At 47.8% G+C, this 12,518-nt stretch overlaps 1 protein-coding gene across 1 annotated transcript in view; it reads left to right on the top strand.

Annotated features, from left to right (window-relative positions):
- DNAJC16 (DnaJ heat shock protein family (Hsp40) member C16) overlaps positions 1-12,419 on the top strand; it is a 30,192-nt gene extending 17,773 nt beyond the window's left edge. The window contains exons 8-15 of the mRNA XM_080921762.1: positions 2,384-2,514; positions 3,293-3,476; positions 5,032-5,214; positions 5,392-5,468; positions 6,353-6,433; positions 6,512-6,610; positions 7,988-8,158; positions 8,811-12,419. Coding sequence (XP_080777888.1) covers positions 2,384-2,514; positions 3,293-3,476; positions 5,032-5,214; positions 5,392-5,468; positions 6,353-6,433; positions 6,512-6,610; positions 7,988-8,158; positions 8,811-9,186 — 1,302 coding nt within the window. The 3' untranslated portion in view covers positions 9,187-12,419. The remainder of the gene's footprint in view (positions 1-2,383; positions 2,515-3,292; positions 3,477-5,031; positions 5,215-5,391; positions 5,469-6,352; positions 6,434-6,511; positions 6,611-7,987; positions 8,159-8,810) is intronic.
- The last annotated feature ends 99 nt before the right edge of the window (positions 12,420-12,518 follow it).

Raw genomic sequence — 12,518 nt, 5'->3', positions numbered from 1 at the left:
ACCACCATGCCCACTAGCCCCTGACTCTTAAGTGAGACTACTATACGTTTTATTAAGTGGCTTACTTGGGGGCTGGAGAGATGGCTCAGCAGTTAAAAAACATGTACTGCTCTTCCAGAGGACTCAAAGTTCCGAGTTCAGTTCCTGACACATATGTTGGGCAGCTCACAACCACCTACAACTCCAGTTCCAGGGGATCTGACAATCTTTTCTGGACCTCGAGGTTGCCTATACTTCCCTACGCATACATACAATCACATACACATAATTTTTTATAAATAAAAATAATATATTTTATAAACATTTCATTGTCTTACTGCTGGGTAGTGAATATTGTATTTCCTGGGATGTCCATAGGTAGGCTGTACCCTACAGTTGTTCACTCAAGGGAGGAAAGCTAGAAAGACAGTCTCTACCCAGTCTACTAGGCAGCTTGTTCAGCATGAAGAATAGGGTGTCTGAGACTGGAAATTGGGAGGGTCATTTTGTAGGGCAGAACCAGACAGGGAAATGGCTGATAGGGAAAGAACAAACTGGTCTTATGCATGCTGAATTAGAGCTACAGCAAATGCTAGTGAAGATGAGCCCAGATGGGCAGAGTAGAGCTTAGGAAAGGCAGGTGGAAAGGCTTTAATATCAGCACTTTGAAGGCTGAGAATATTGAGATTTCAGAGCCAGGGCTGGAGAGGTGGCTCAGTGGCTAAGAGCACTGACTGGTCTTCCAGAGGTTCTGAGTTCAAATCCCAGCAACCACATGGTGGCTGACATCCATCTGTAATGAAATCTGATGCCCTCTGCTGGTGTGTCTAAAGACAGCTACAGTGTACTTATAAATAAATCCTTTTTAAAAGAGAGAGAGAGAGAATTCAAAGCCGGCTCAGGGTGCTGGCCTGGCAGGCACAGAGCCCTAGGCTGGAGGTGCAGCACTGGAGAAGCAATCATTGCTGGCCTGTGTTCTCAGGACACAGAAACAAGAAGGAAGTTCAAGGTCATTCTTAACTGACATAGTGAGTTCACTATGACATCTGGTCACTTGAGATGACCTACTGCCAAGAGGTAGTAGGCAGGAAATAGAAGTTGGAAGGTTGTGAGTACATCAGTGATTTTTTTTAATTATAATCTTTTTTTTAATTTACACTTAGTTGTATGTATCTACACATTCATGTTTGTGTAGAGGTCACTGAGGAAGTCAGGTCTTCCTCTCTGTGTGTCTGGAGAATCGAACAGGCTTGTGGGCAAACACCCTTGTCCCAAGTCATCTCCCTAGCCCAGGGTCTTACTGTCAGCATCTCTGCTGTGCTCGCTGCTGATGGAAGGGATGAAGTTGGTTCTCGGATACTGACTTCGTATCATCCAGCAGCATTGCAAATGCTTCAGCCATCCTTCCTGCATTTGTTTGTTCTTTCTTTAGGATTTACTAAGTACACAGTGGCTAATGGCAGTTTTGTGTCACCTATGTGATGTCTGTCCTTTGAACTGCATGAAAGCATAACAGAGCATTCAATGTTCTATTTTGTGGTCTGCCTCTTGGTTCGTACAAACAGTGGTTTGGGAGGGGCTGTCAGAGTGGTAGTGCTCTTTTAGAGTGTTTGAAGTCCTGAATTCACTACTAGGACCACGTAAACTTGATGTGGTGACAAATGCCTGAAATCCCAGCACCAGGACAGTAGGAAGGTCAGAAATCCAGGGTCGTCATCAGCTACATAACAGGCTGGGTTCCAGCCTGGGCCACACAACACCTGTCTCTAAAAGACACTGGGAACTGGACATGGTGGGACAACACTCTGATGGCAGGAATAGGTGTTAATTTGTGAATTTGAGGTCATCATAGTCTACACAGAAGTTCCAGGCCAGCCAGGCTAAATAATAAGACCCTGTCTTTAAAACACAAAAGCTACCATTGTTTGGGTGTTTTGTTTTGTCTTTTTGAGGTATGGTAATTGAACCCAGAGTTTTAAGCATGTTAGACCAGCATTTTACCATCTCTCTAGCCCTAGAATTTATTTTTAATTCTTTAGTTTGCTACAGATCCCAAAGTAGAAATATATTTGTATAAAATCAAAAATGATTGACTTGGGAGATGGGAGTGGGGAAAAGGGGATAACATTTGAAATGTAAATACAGAGAATATCCAAAAAAAAAAAAAAAAAAAGATTGACTCAAACTCTTAGTGTAAATTGGTATAGAGAGTCCTGCAGCAGAAACCTTGACTTTTCTCCTGAGCTTGACCTGGCTACACCATGACCTTCACCTGAGTTGTTAACCAACATTTCCACGTTTCTTGCCTTGTGTTGCTTTAGCCAAGATCAGCCACAGTCTTCATAAGTGTGAGAGTAAGCCTGTGTGCAGTGTGAAAACTGAGTGCTTGTTGGTGTTTCTCCAGGCTCGGGGACTAAAGAAACAGGTCATCGAGGACTTCATTGCCCAAAACAAATACCTGCTGGCGTCCCGGCTCACCAGCCAGAGGATGTTCCATGAACTCTGCCCTGTGAAGCGGTCTCACCGACAGAGAAAGTAAGACCTCTGCCCCTCACTGAAGTAGCGTCTTTCTGTTAAATGTCTGTGATGGGGTGGGGTGTCTTAGTCCAGGGTACCTTCAGACCACATGCTGAAATCATAGACATAAGCCACCACATATAGCAGATACCTGGAGAGCCAGCAACATGGGCTTGCTCGCTGAGATCCACATGGTGGAAAGAGGATTGATCCACACACCAAGACACAAATACAGTTTAAGATCTGCCTGAAATCTTACTATTTACCACTGCCGCTATTGAGTAGGCCACAGCCCTATCCCCTTGCTCAGGACTCAGTTCACCATGTCTGCCATTGGTCTCTTCAAACCCAGGACAACAAAGTGGCTCTGCCCTCCTTTCTTCTCCTACAGCACTTTATCCAAGTCTCTGCTGAAACATCAGGTGGTATTTTCCTGACCTGCATGAGTACAACCTTCATCCCACCCCATCTCTCTGTCCCTCTTCTCCTTCTCACAACACTTGTCAATATCCACTTATGTGTCTGTGTGTCTGTCTTCTCTACTGAAACAAGGATGGAAGTGTTGTCTGAGAGCTCAGTGACTGGAAAAATGAATGGATAAATGTTAGGCCTCCTTTAGAACCTTGAAGAAGCAGCCCCTTCAGAACAAGGTTCAGTCACCTCTGCCCTAAGATAGATCAACTACTCCTCCCTGAAAGGAAATCATATAGAGTGTATCTCTTAACTTAGCAACCATTGCCAACCCTGACCCTGCCTCAGGATTGGTGATAGGACCTCCTCTCTTATTTGTGTACAGATACTGCGTGGTTTTACTGACAGCTGAGGCTAACAAACTAAGCAAACCCTTTGAAGCCTTCCTGTCATTTGCATTGGCAAACACTCAAGACACAGTGCGGTTTGTGCATGTCTACAGCAACCGGCAGCAGGAGTTTGCCAGCACCTTGCTACCAGACATCGAAGCATTCCAGGGGAAGTCAGGGGTGAGCTATGGGCCCCGATCCTCATTCCCAGTCCCATTCCTCCTGTCTTCAGAGTACTGAGTACAGATTGCAGAAATCTGGAAACCTCTGAGACCTGGTTGGAGCATTATTTAGACCTCCCTCCATTCTTCACCTAGTGATTTTACATCCCCCTTGTGGGCTCCAGACTTTCCTGTAAGGCCCTCTTCCTCCACTCTGATGCCATCCCAGCTGAGCCCTCTCAGCCACTTCCCATGAGGGAAGGCTGAGATGTGTTAGCCTTTTCCAACAGCTTTTCTTGGGGACAGTGTAGTGGTACAGAACTCAAGAGGCCCATCCACTCTCCAAATCTCAGGCCACTGGTGACATGCTCAGAAACCTTCCTCACATTCTCTGCCTGTGCTGTCACATACACACACCCCAGAAGACTGAGGTGGCTCTTTTAGGGTCAAGACTCTAGTTTGGTGACAGAGCGCCAGCCTGAAAAGCCCGAGGCCCTGGGTTGTATCCTCAGCACAGAAAGGAGGAAAAAGACCCACAGTCCCATTTAGTTATCATGGAAAAGCTCTGCAAAGCAAAGTTCCTTAACTGGAACATTAAATCAGAAGCTATTACACAAAATCTGTGGGAAAAAAGAAAGGTTTAGAATTTTGGCAGAAGCTTTGGAATGTCACCATAAAAGCAATTACTTTTGCCATTTGTAGTAGCATATATATGCCTATAGTCCTAGCACTCGGGTGGTAGAGGCAGGTAAATTAAGTTTCAGGCTAGTGGGCTACATGATACCCAGTATCAAAATGAGCAAAGATTGAGCTGGAAAGGTTGCTCAGTGATTAAGAGCACTCTCTGTCAAATTCATGGCCTTTCTATTGATTGTTATTGCTTGCATAAATATATATACATATTTCTAAATATAACCTGTTCAGTTCATATAAAACTACCTGTATAGTATGTTTTCAGGGCTGACTGTTTGGTTTTGAACAACCAGATGGTGTACTCTTCCCTAGGCAAGACCGCTTCTCCCATTCCATGATTAAATTTTTTAAAGAACCAAAAATTAAGTTATTCTGGAAAGGCCAAGGTTTGAGAGTCTTTTGAGCCCAGGAATGTAAGGCCTACGTAGGTCTCAAACAACACTGACTCCTGATGTGGTGGGGTTCAGTTGGTAGACTGCTCAGCTAACATGCACTGGGCCCTGGTTTACTTACTAGCACAGTAAACCAGGGACACTGGTGGGGCGGAGACGAGTTCAGGGCCATCTTCACAACTCACAGGGAGTTTGAATACTACTGATTGTTGTTGCCAAAAAGACCTCAGGCCTCCTACAAACACCACAGACAGCTTTATGTGTTAGCTTAGGTATTGACTTCATGAGGCCTTTTCCCATCTTTCCTGAAAAACAGCACAGGCAACTGCAGTTTTATACACAAAATGTGACTATGGAAGTCCAGGCTAGGCTCAGACTCCTGATCTCACCTCAGCTTCAGCCTCCCAAGGAGGTGGAGGGGCGGAGTTAATAATGCTGTTATATCCTGCTGCTTTTGAGACTCTAATGGTTTTTCTGTTTTTTCCCCAGGTGTCTATCTTGGAAAGGCGGAACACAGCGGGGAGGGTGGTATTTAAATCCCTGGAAGACCCCTGGACTGGCAGTGAGAGTGATAAGTTCCTTCTCTTGGGTTATCTTGACCAGCTTCGGAAAGATCCAGCCTTTCTGTCCTCAGAAGCTGTGCTCCCTGACCTGACTGATGAACTGGCTCCTGTGAGCATCAGGATCCGGAAGGATAGGCCATCAGGAGGGGCAGGGGCCTTCGGGAGGGGCAGGGCAGTGTGAGGTATGGGGCAGGAACAGAGCCGGAGAGGCTCACAGGACTTAACTGTTGGGTAGTGTGGGTTCCTTCTGAGCTCAGTCCTGACCACTGTCCATTTGCTCTCACAGGTATTTTTCCTCCGGTGGCTCTACTCTGTTTCTGACTACCTCTCGGACTTCTGGGAGAGCCTGCTGCACAGTAACTGGTAGGATGTTGTGGGTTTTTTTCCCTGTCAGCGAGCCTCCAGCTCTAGACAGAGCCGTGCTTGGATTTCAGTGTGCACTTGCTGCTGAAAGTAGGAAAGTTCACGTAGGCCCAATGACTGACTTGTTCTTCCTTTGCTGACTGGTACTTCCTGCTGGGAGGGAAGAGTCATCCCAGCTGGCCTCCCTGTCAGCAGAGGTGGCACTGGTCCTTTCTTTACGCTGTGTCTGCCACTTGTCACAGGACCTCAGACGTAGAACCCAGTGTGTGCATGCACAGATAGATATGTCTACCCATGACCAAAATAAACTTGGGGAGGAAAAGGTTTATTTTGGCTTACAAGCCAAGGCAGGAGCTGAAACAGATTGCAGAGGAATGCTGCTTACTGCCTGCCCATGCGTGGTCCTGCAGTATCAATTAGTAATAAAAAAAAAAGTCCCCACAAACATGTCCACAGCCAGTCTGATGGAGGCAACTCTCCTACTAAGTTCCCACTCCAGGTGACTAGTCTGTGCCCAGTCGACAGCTGAAGCTGATCTGGGCCACATCTGACCATTCTGGCCAAGGAAGAGTCAGTTAACTTGAGATCATTCCACAGACTGTAGCCACAGTCCCCCGGTGTCTGAAAGCTGCTCCATGTGTACTTAAGTCCTTCATCCTCGTCTGCAGAATGTGTGGACACAGTCTAAAGCCACCTTCCAGAGTGCAGTCTCTGTGACTGGACTGAGGAAACAGTCTCTTCCTCCCCCTCCTTCACCCTAGAAGCAGCCTGTCTTGTGATCCTGTTTCTTGGTGTGAAAGGCGTTTGGTTTGGGACTTTTTCCTCCTGAGACAGCCGGAACCCAAATCCCAGCAGATGTGGCTAACAGCTGCCTTTGCTTCCAGGCGGGAGATGATGCCCTTGCTGTCCCTTATCTTCTCAGCCCTCTTCATCCTCTTCGGCACTGTCATCGTCCAGGCTTTCAGGTGAGCCCAGTGACCGCTCTGCTGATGCCCTTTCGTTTAGAAAGGAAAGGAAAAGTAACTTGTGTCTCTGTGCTTCAGTGACTCAACTGAGGAGCGAGAGTCGCACCCTCCTGATAAAGAGGAAGTCCCTGAGAAGACCGGGAAGACTGAGCCGAGCTTCACCAAAGAGAGCAGCAGGTCCTTCCCCCACACACCCTGCCCTCAGCCTCAGAGAGCATTGTAGGATGGGAGGAAAGGCCTCCTTGCCCGGCTCTCAAATCTGGCTATTGGTTTGGGGGAGGGAGTTGCAATGCCAAGGATCAAACCGAGAGCCTCACATGTGCTAGACAAGAGCTCTCACTGGGCAGCATCCTAACCCCCAACTCTGAAATAACCTGAAGTGTAAAACTTTATGGATGGCAACGTAAGGCCACATGGAGTGTTCTGAACCAGCCAGTCATGGTGGCACATACCTTCAATCCCAGTGCTTGGGAGGCAGAGGCAGGTCGATCCCTGCAAGTTTTATATAGTGAGTTCCAGGCTAGCCAGAACTATGTACTGAGATCTCGTCCCAGAAAAAAAGAAAACAGTTGGTATGCCTCCTCCGTGAGTCACAGTCACAGCAAGTGCACATGTACCCAAGTGTATGTGAAGTCACCTCCAGGCTGAGGTGTGAGCTGTCAGAAATGTCGTGTTCTGGCCCTGCCCCCATGTCTCACACATATAAAGTGGGAGAGGAATCAACATGTCCAAAGCACTTCTATTCCCAGGCATTCTGAGTTCTTTGTAATTGTTATTTTTAATTACGTCTGTGTGCGTCTGTGTCGGTTTGTACCCTCAGAGGCTAGAAATAACAGGACCCCCCTAGAGCTGGAGTTCCAGACTGTTACCACCTTCTGGGCCTCTAGAAGTTCAGGACACACTCTTAACCGCCGAGCTGTGTCCATCCCCTTCCCTGGCATCTAGAGTAAGGGAAAAGCCACTGCTGCCTGGGCACACGAACGAAGACACTTCACACATGTAAATACAGGGCTGACATGTCATGTGATTTGCAGTCCTAGCTTCAGTCATGAAAGCAAGAAGGGAAAGAAAACACGGGATGTGGCACCTGAGCCAGAAGCTGGGGTGGCCTTCTCCTGTGACTCATAACTGGAAGGGACCTGTCAGAGTTCAAATCAGACGGAGCATTTGTGGCCTCCGTGGCTCTCATCTGCGACCACTTTGTACTGGGCGGAAAGCTGCATGGGAAGGGTTACTGTTGTGAGCCGGGGCCACCCTGCAGCCACCTTATGGCCTGTGGGTCCTCCTAGTCAATGCTGAGAGGCAGTCAAGATGTCCCCGATTAAGCCAGGGGATATTCTGCTTCACTGGTTTTGTGTTTGTTTTAGAGGCCTAAGGGGGAGTTTGCATGTGTATTTATTCCCATAGCCCAGGCTATCCTCAGACTGACCACATAGATGAGGCTTGCCTTCAGCGTCTACCTCCCAGATGCTAGGGTTACAGACATGTGCCACCACACATGGCTTCCACTGGTTTCCTCTCCCCTCATCTAAAGTTCTTTGTATTTCTCCACAGCAAGATTCCTAAAAAAGGCTTTGTGGAGGTAACTGAACTCACAGATGTGACATACACCAGCAACTTGGTACGCCTGAGGCCCGGCCACATGAATGTGGTCCTCATCCTGTCCAATTCCACAAAGACAAGCCTGCTGCAGAAGTTTGCTTTGGAAGTCTACACATTCACTGGGTAAGCTGTGTGTGTGTGTGTGTGTGTGTGTGTGTGTGTGTGTGTGTGTGTGTGTGCTCAAGAGTGAGGGCAGGGAGAGAGAAAGGAAGGGATGTGTGTATCTAAAGAAAGAAGAGAGGTTGGAAGACAGTTGCATATGTCCCACTAGCTGAGCAGTTCTGTATCCTTCCTGGGCCACATATCTGCCATCATTGGAACCTTCTCTTGCTGTTTGTTTGGGTTCTTTGAGACAGGGTCTCTGCATAGCCCTGGCTGGAACTCATGATGTAGACTGGGCTGGCCTCAGAATCACAGAGATGATCTACCTCTGCCTTATGAGTGCTGGGATCAAAGGCTTGTGCCGGCATACCTGGCTTGATCTTGTACTTTCTATAGTAGAGCTGGATGCTCTCAAAGGTGGAACAATCCTGCCTCTACCTTTCAAGTGCTAGAGTTACAGACTTTCTATCACTCTCCCTTAACTTTCATGCCCATGAATCCTGCCCCACCCCACCCCCCAGCTCCACATAAATCCTTTCCTAAGTTCAGGCCGCAGCCAGCACAAGCCTCTCCCGGCTGTTTAGCCCTGCCTAGGGTGCTGACATTGTTCTCTTCAAATGGCCTGCAGTTATCTCCCAGAACCTTCCAGAACCCTCGTCTGCTCTTCCCACAGGAGCAGCAGCCTCCATTTCTCCTTCCTGACTCTGGACAAACACCGGGAATGGCTGGAGTACTTGCTGGAGTTTGCTCAGGATGCGGCCCCCATCCCAAACCAGTATGACAAGCACTTTATGGAACGAGACTACACTGGCTACGTGCTGGCCCTAAACGGACACAAGAAGTATTTCTGCCTTTTCAAGCCACTAAAGACAGTGGATGAGGAGACCGTGGGCTCCTGTGACCCTGACTCCTCCCGAGGGAAGCCTCCCTGTGGCCTTGGGCCCAAGCCCCTCAAAGGCAAGCTGAGCAAATTGTCATTGTGGATGGAGCGCCTGCTAGAAGGCTCCTTGCAGAGATTCTACATCCCATCGTGGCCTGAGCTAGACTGAGCAGAGGGCTCTTCAGGCTATGACGCTCCCCAGAGATGGGTTTTCAAGAGAGTCTCGTTTTTAGATTTCTCTTCTAGAGCAATGGCTAGAAGACCTTTCCTTTATCACCTAGGAGGAAAACGCAGTGCAGGTTTGATCCCTAGATGAAAATCTTCCCCTTTGGGTTGTCTTACCCCTAGATGAATGCCACACTACTTAAATAGATTACCCATCCCTTCTTCTTTGCTGTCCCTGTAACATGCTCACACCCCCTGTCCTTACATTGGAGAAATCCAGGGCTTGACCCTGAGCCGGGCCTGGACGAACCTCAGGATCTTCTTGAGCCTGTCATATGGGGTGGGTCACTCACCTCTCCCCCACCCCCCTGCAGCAGGCTCCTGCTGGCCCCTGCTTAGCCTCTGCCAAGGTGTGTGCTCTCAACATGGGACAGCCCACTGTGGCTTCTAGGAAAGAGGCCTAGTTGTAAGCAATTTTCCATGTGACTCTGCTTCTGGAAGCAGGCACTGAGAAGTCTATTTTGGGGGTATCCCCCACAACAGTTGGCCAACCATAGTTTTAAGAAGAAAGGGGTGAGCAGGGGGTGAGGGTGCAGCATTCACATTTGGTCTCCCCACCAAGAGGAAGGGTGAGCACTGACTGGGGGTGCACAGCCCTGTGATCCTGTGAGCTTCCCTTGTTCCCGCCCCCTTCCCTCACTGCACTCCCTGTCAGCACCACCACCGCCAGGGCCTTCTGCCTTGCCAGCACTGGAGTGACTGACTACTGACCTGTCTCCAGATGCCTTTTTGCCTCTGGATTTTAGAGTTTGATACTAGGAGCCATATCCTGTGATCTTGTTCTCTGAGCGTAGATAAGCTGCTATATAGAGCCAGTAGATGTAAGATGGCAGCTCTTACTCCTACCCGCCAAGAGCTAGGTGCAGGAGCCCTTCCTGCCTCACTCTCCAGTAAAATGCCAGGCGTGTCTTCATACCAAGGAGCCTGACCTCTCTGACAATTGCATTTTGAACATTGTTATCCCCAAAGAATTCAATCTTCAAGTCGTGTCTGACAGAGCGGAGACGTGTGGGACTCCTGTCCAGTAGGCAGCTTGCTTCTGACTTCTGGCGTCTCTGCCTCATCATTAGCGCTGCTTCCCGCCGCCAGATCAGACCCATCGGCTCCCGTGGGCCTGGCTCCGCGCACCTTGGGCTCAGGGCCGGATCATGCTCGTCCACTCAAGGGCATACCCTTTGTTTTTAGAGCCAAACCATAAGGGAAGTTTGGACAACTGTCACACATGGTGTGTTTTACTGTCAAGCAAGTGCCCTTTTGTAAAGTGAAGGGCACAATCAGGGACCGGACATTCACTCAGTGAGTATTCTCCAGTTGTAATTGCTTTGAACCAAGTACCTCGGATCCTGACTACTTTAAACACTGAGCTCAGTGGTAAGTGATAAAGTAATTGAACCCAGGAACTCTGTAGTTTTCAAAGAGTCTTTAGCTTTATTAAAAAATAAAGAAACCACTGCCAGGCTTCATTCTTCCATCTGACCCTCTAGAAGTACATGCCGATTCACGATGCTGCTTCTCACGCGCCTGGCCCAACTAGAAAACGTGACGGCAGTCTTGGCTCCTCGCTGCCAGCCGTCAGAATGTGTGTCTGGAGCCGAGGGTGGGGGTAGAGCACTAACTGACAAGTGCAGAGCCTGAGTCCCACCCCAGGGTCACACATTTTCTTTTCTTTCTGTAATGTATGGCTGGGTGCCTCTTGTGAGTTTGTTTTAACTCATTGATAAATTTTTGTCTTTATGTTTCTGGAACTGGTAAAATTCCTTGACACATAATTTTTGAAAACCAAAAATTCTCCAGATGTTTCTTCTTTTCTCAAAACTGTACTAAGAAGATAAAATGTCTTTCCATTCAAGGGGGCAGAGAAAAGTAGAGACAGGATTGACAAAATTCTACAGACCTGATGAGGTTGGGGTATCTACCAGGTGCACCGTGGAGCTTTGATTTGCTTGCTTGCTTTAAACAAGAGTCTGATTGTGTAGCCCAGGCTGGCCTCCAGCTCGAGGCCCTCCTGCCTCAGTCTCCCAAGTACTGGGATTATAGGTGTACACCACAAGTCTTTCTTCCTGAATGTTGTTTCTATGAATTGTTCATTTTTGTGTCAAATATGAGCTATATTTATGCTCAGCCAAATGCCAAGGTTTCTCATCCTAATGAATGTAGTCTCACAGCAAGGTTTCAGTTCAGATACTGCTGTGTGAGGAGTGGTTATCTGCTCAAGGCAGCCTGGGAGCCATGTTCAGTAGCTGAGGTGCAAGTCCAGTCAGTCTGTGGGATGCCCTTTCCCTGCCACCTTAGGATCAACTGTGGCCGACCTAACCCAAGCTGACAAGCTGCATGAGACCCTGAAGGAGAGAGACTGCTCTCCCTGTCACCTGCCAACACACAAAAGTTTGTTGCTTTCAGAAGGGTCAGTCTCCTCATTTGAAGCCACCATCTATGTGTTTGCTAAGAAAATCACTCTGAGCCATCTGCTTTGCTTGGGCTAGGAGCTGGAAGCAAGCACCCAGCCTCTCTGGTTTGATTCTTTTCAAAGTAGAAGTCCATCTGGGGCTGACGCTGAGTGGTAAAGCACTTGCCTAGGGAGGATGTGAGCCTTTTGGTTTGATCCCCAGTGATAAGGGGGAAATTTTAGGTATAATTCCTTAATTGCAAGGAGCCAGACGTGGTGGCACATGCCTCTAACCCCAGCACTCGGGAAGCAGAGACAGGAAAATCAGGATTTCGGGGTCATCCTTAGCATAAGCAGGAAAAACAGGCTTGGGCTATTAGACCATGTCTCAAATACAGGTGACACCAGGCTGGGATGTTAGGATACTTGTATAGCGAGCATGAGGCGCTGTGTTCCTTAATCCTAGACCATAAAACAAGTAAACAAGTACATCAGTGAGTAAGAAGAGGGTGCGGATGAAATACTGGCATCCATGTGCCCTTGAAAATAATGGCGGGACAAATCTGCCATTCGTTAGAAAGGATCTGGAGACATCTGAGAGGAAGGTGGAGATTTTGCACTTTTGATACTACTAAGAACAAATAATTTATTTGGCAAATTGCGTCTTTTATGTTTTATGTTTTTACTCTTCAGTTTTGTTTGGTTTTGGTTTTATATTGTGAACAGGCAGTAAAGCTAATGTTATTTTGTTTTAAGAATATTACTGGAAACAAATAAACTATTTTAATGTGTGATGGCTCTGGGGCACCACTTGTGATGGGTATCGAAAGATGATTTCCTCGTAGATACATCACTGGAATTGTACACCACTCGGTCGTGCTTTCAAACAC

The sequence above is a fragment of the Micromys minutus genome (assembly GCF_963924665.1).
Source record: "Micromys minutus genome assembly, chromosome: 9".
Lineage (NCBI taxonomy): Eukaryota > Metazoa > Chordata > Mammalia > Rodentia > Muridae > Micromys > Micromys minutus.
Note: the sequence above shows the minus strand (reverse complement) of the source record. Positions and strands in the feature narration are given on the sequence as shown.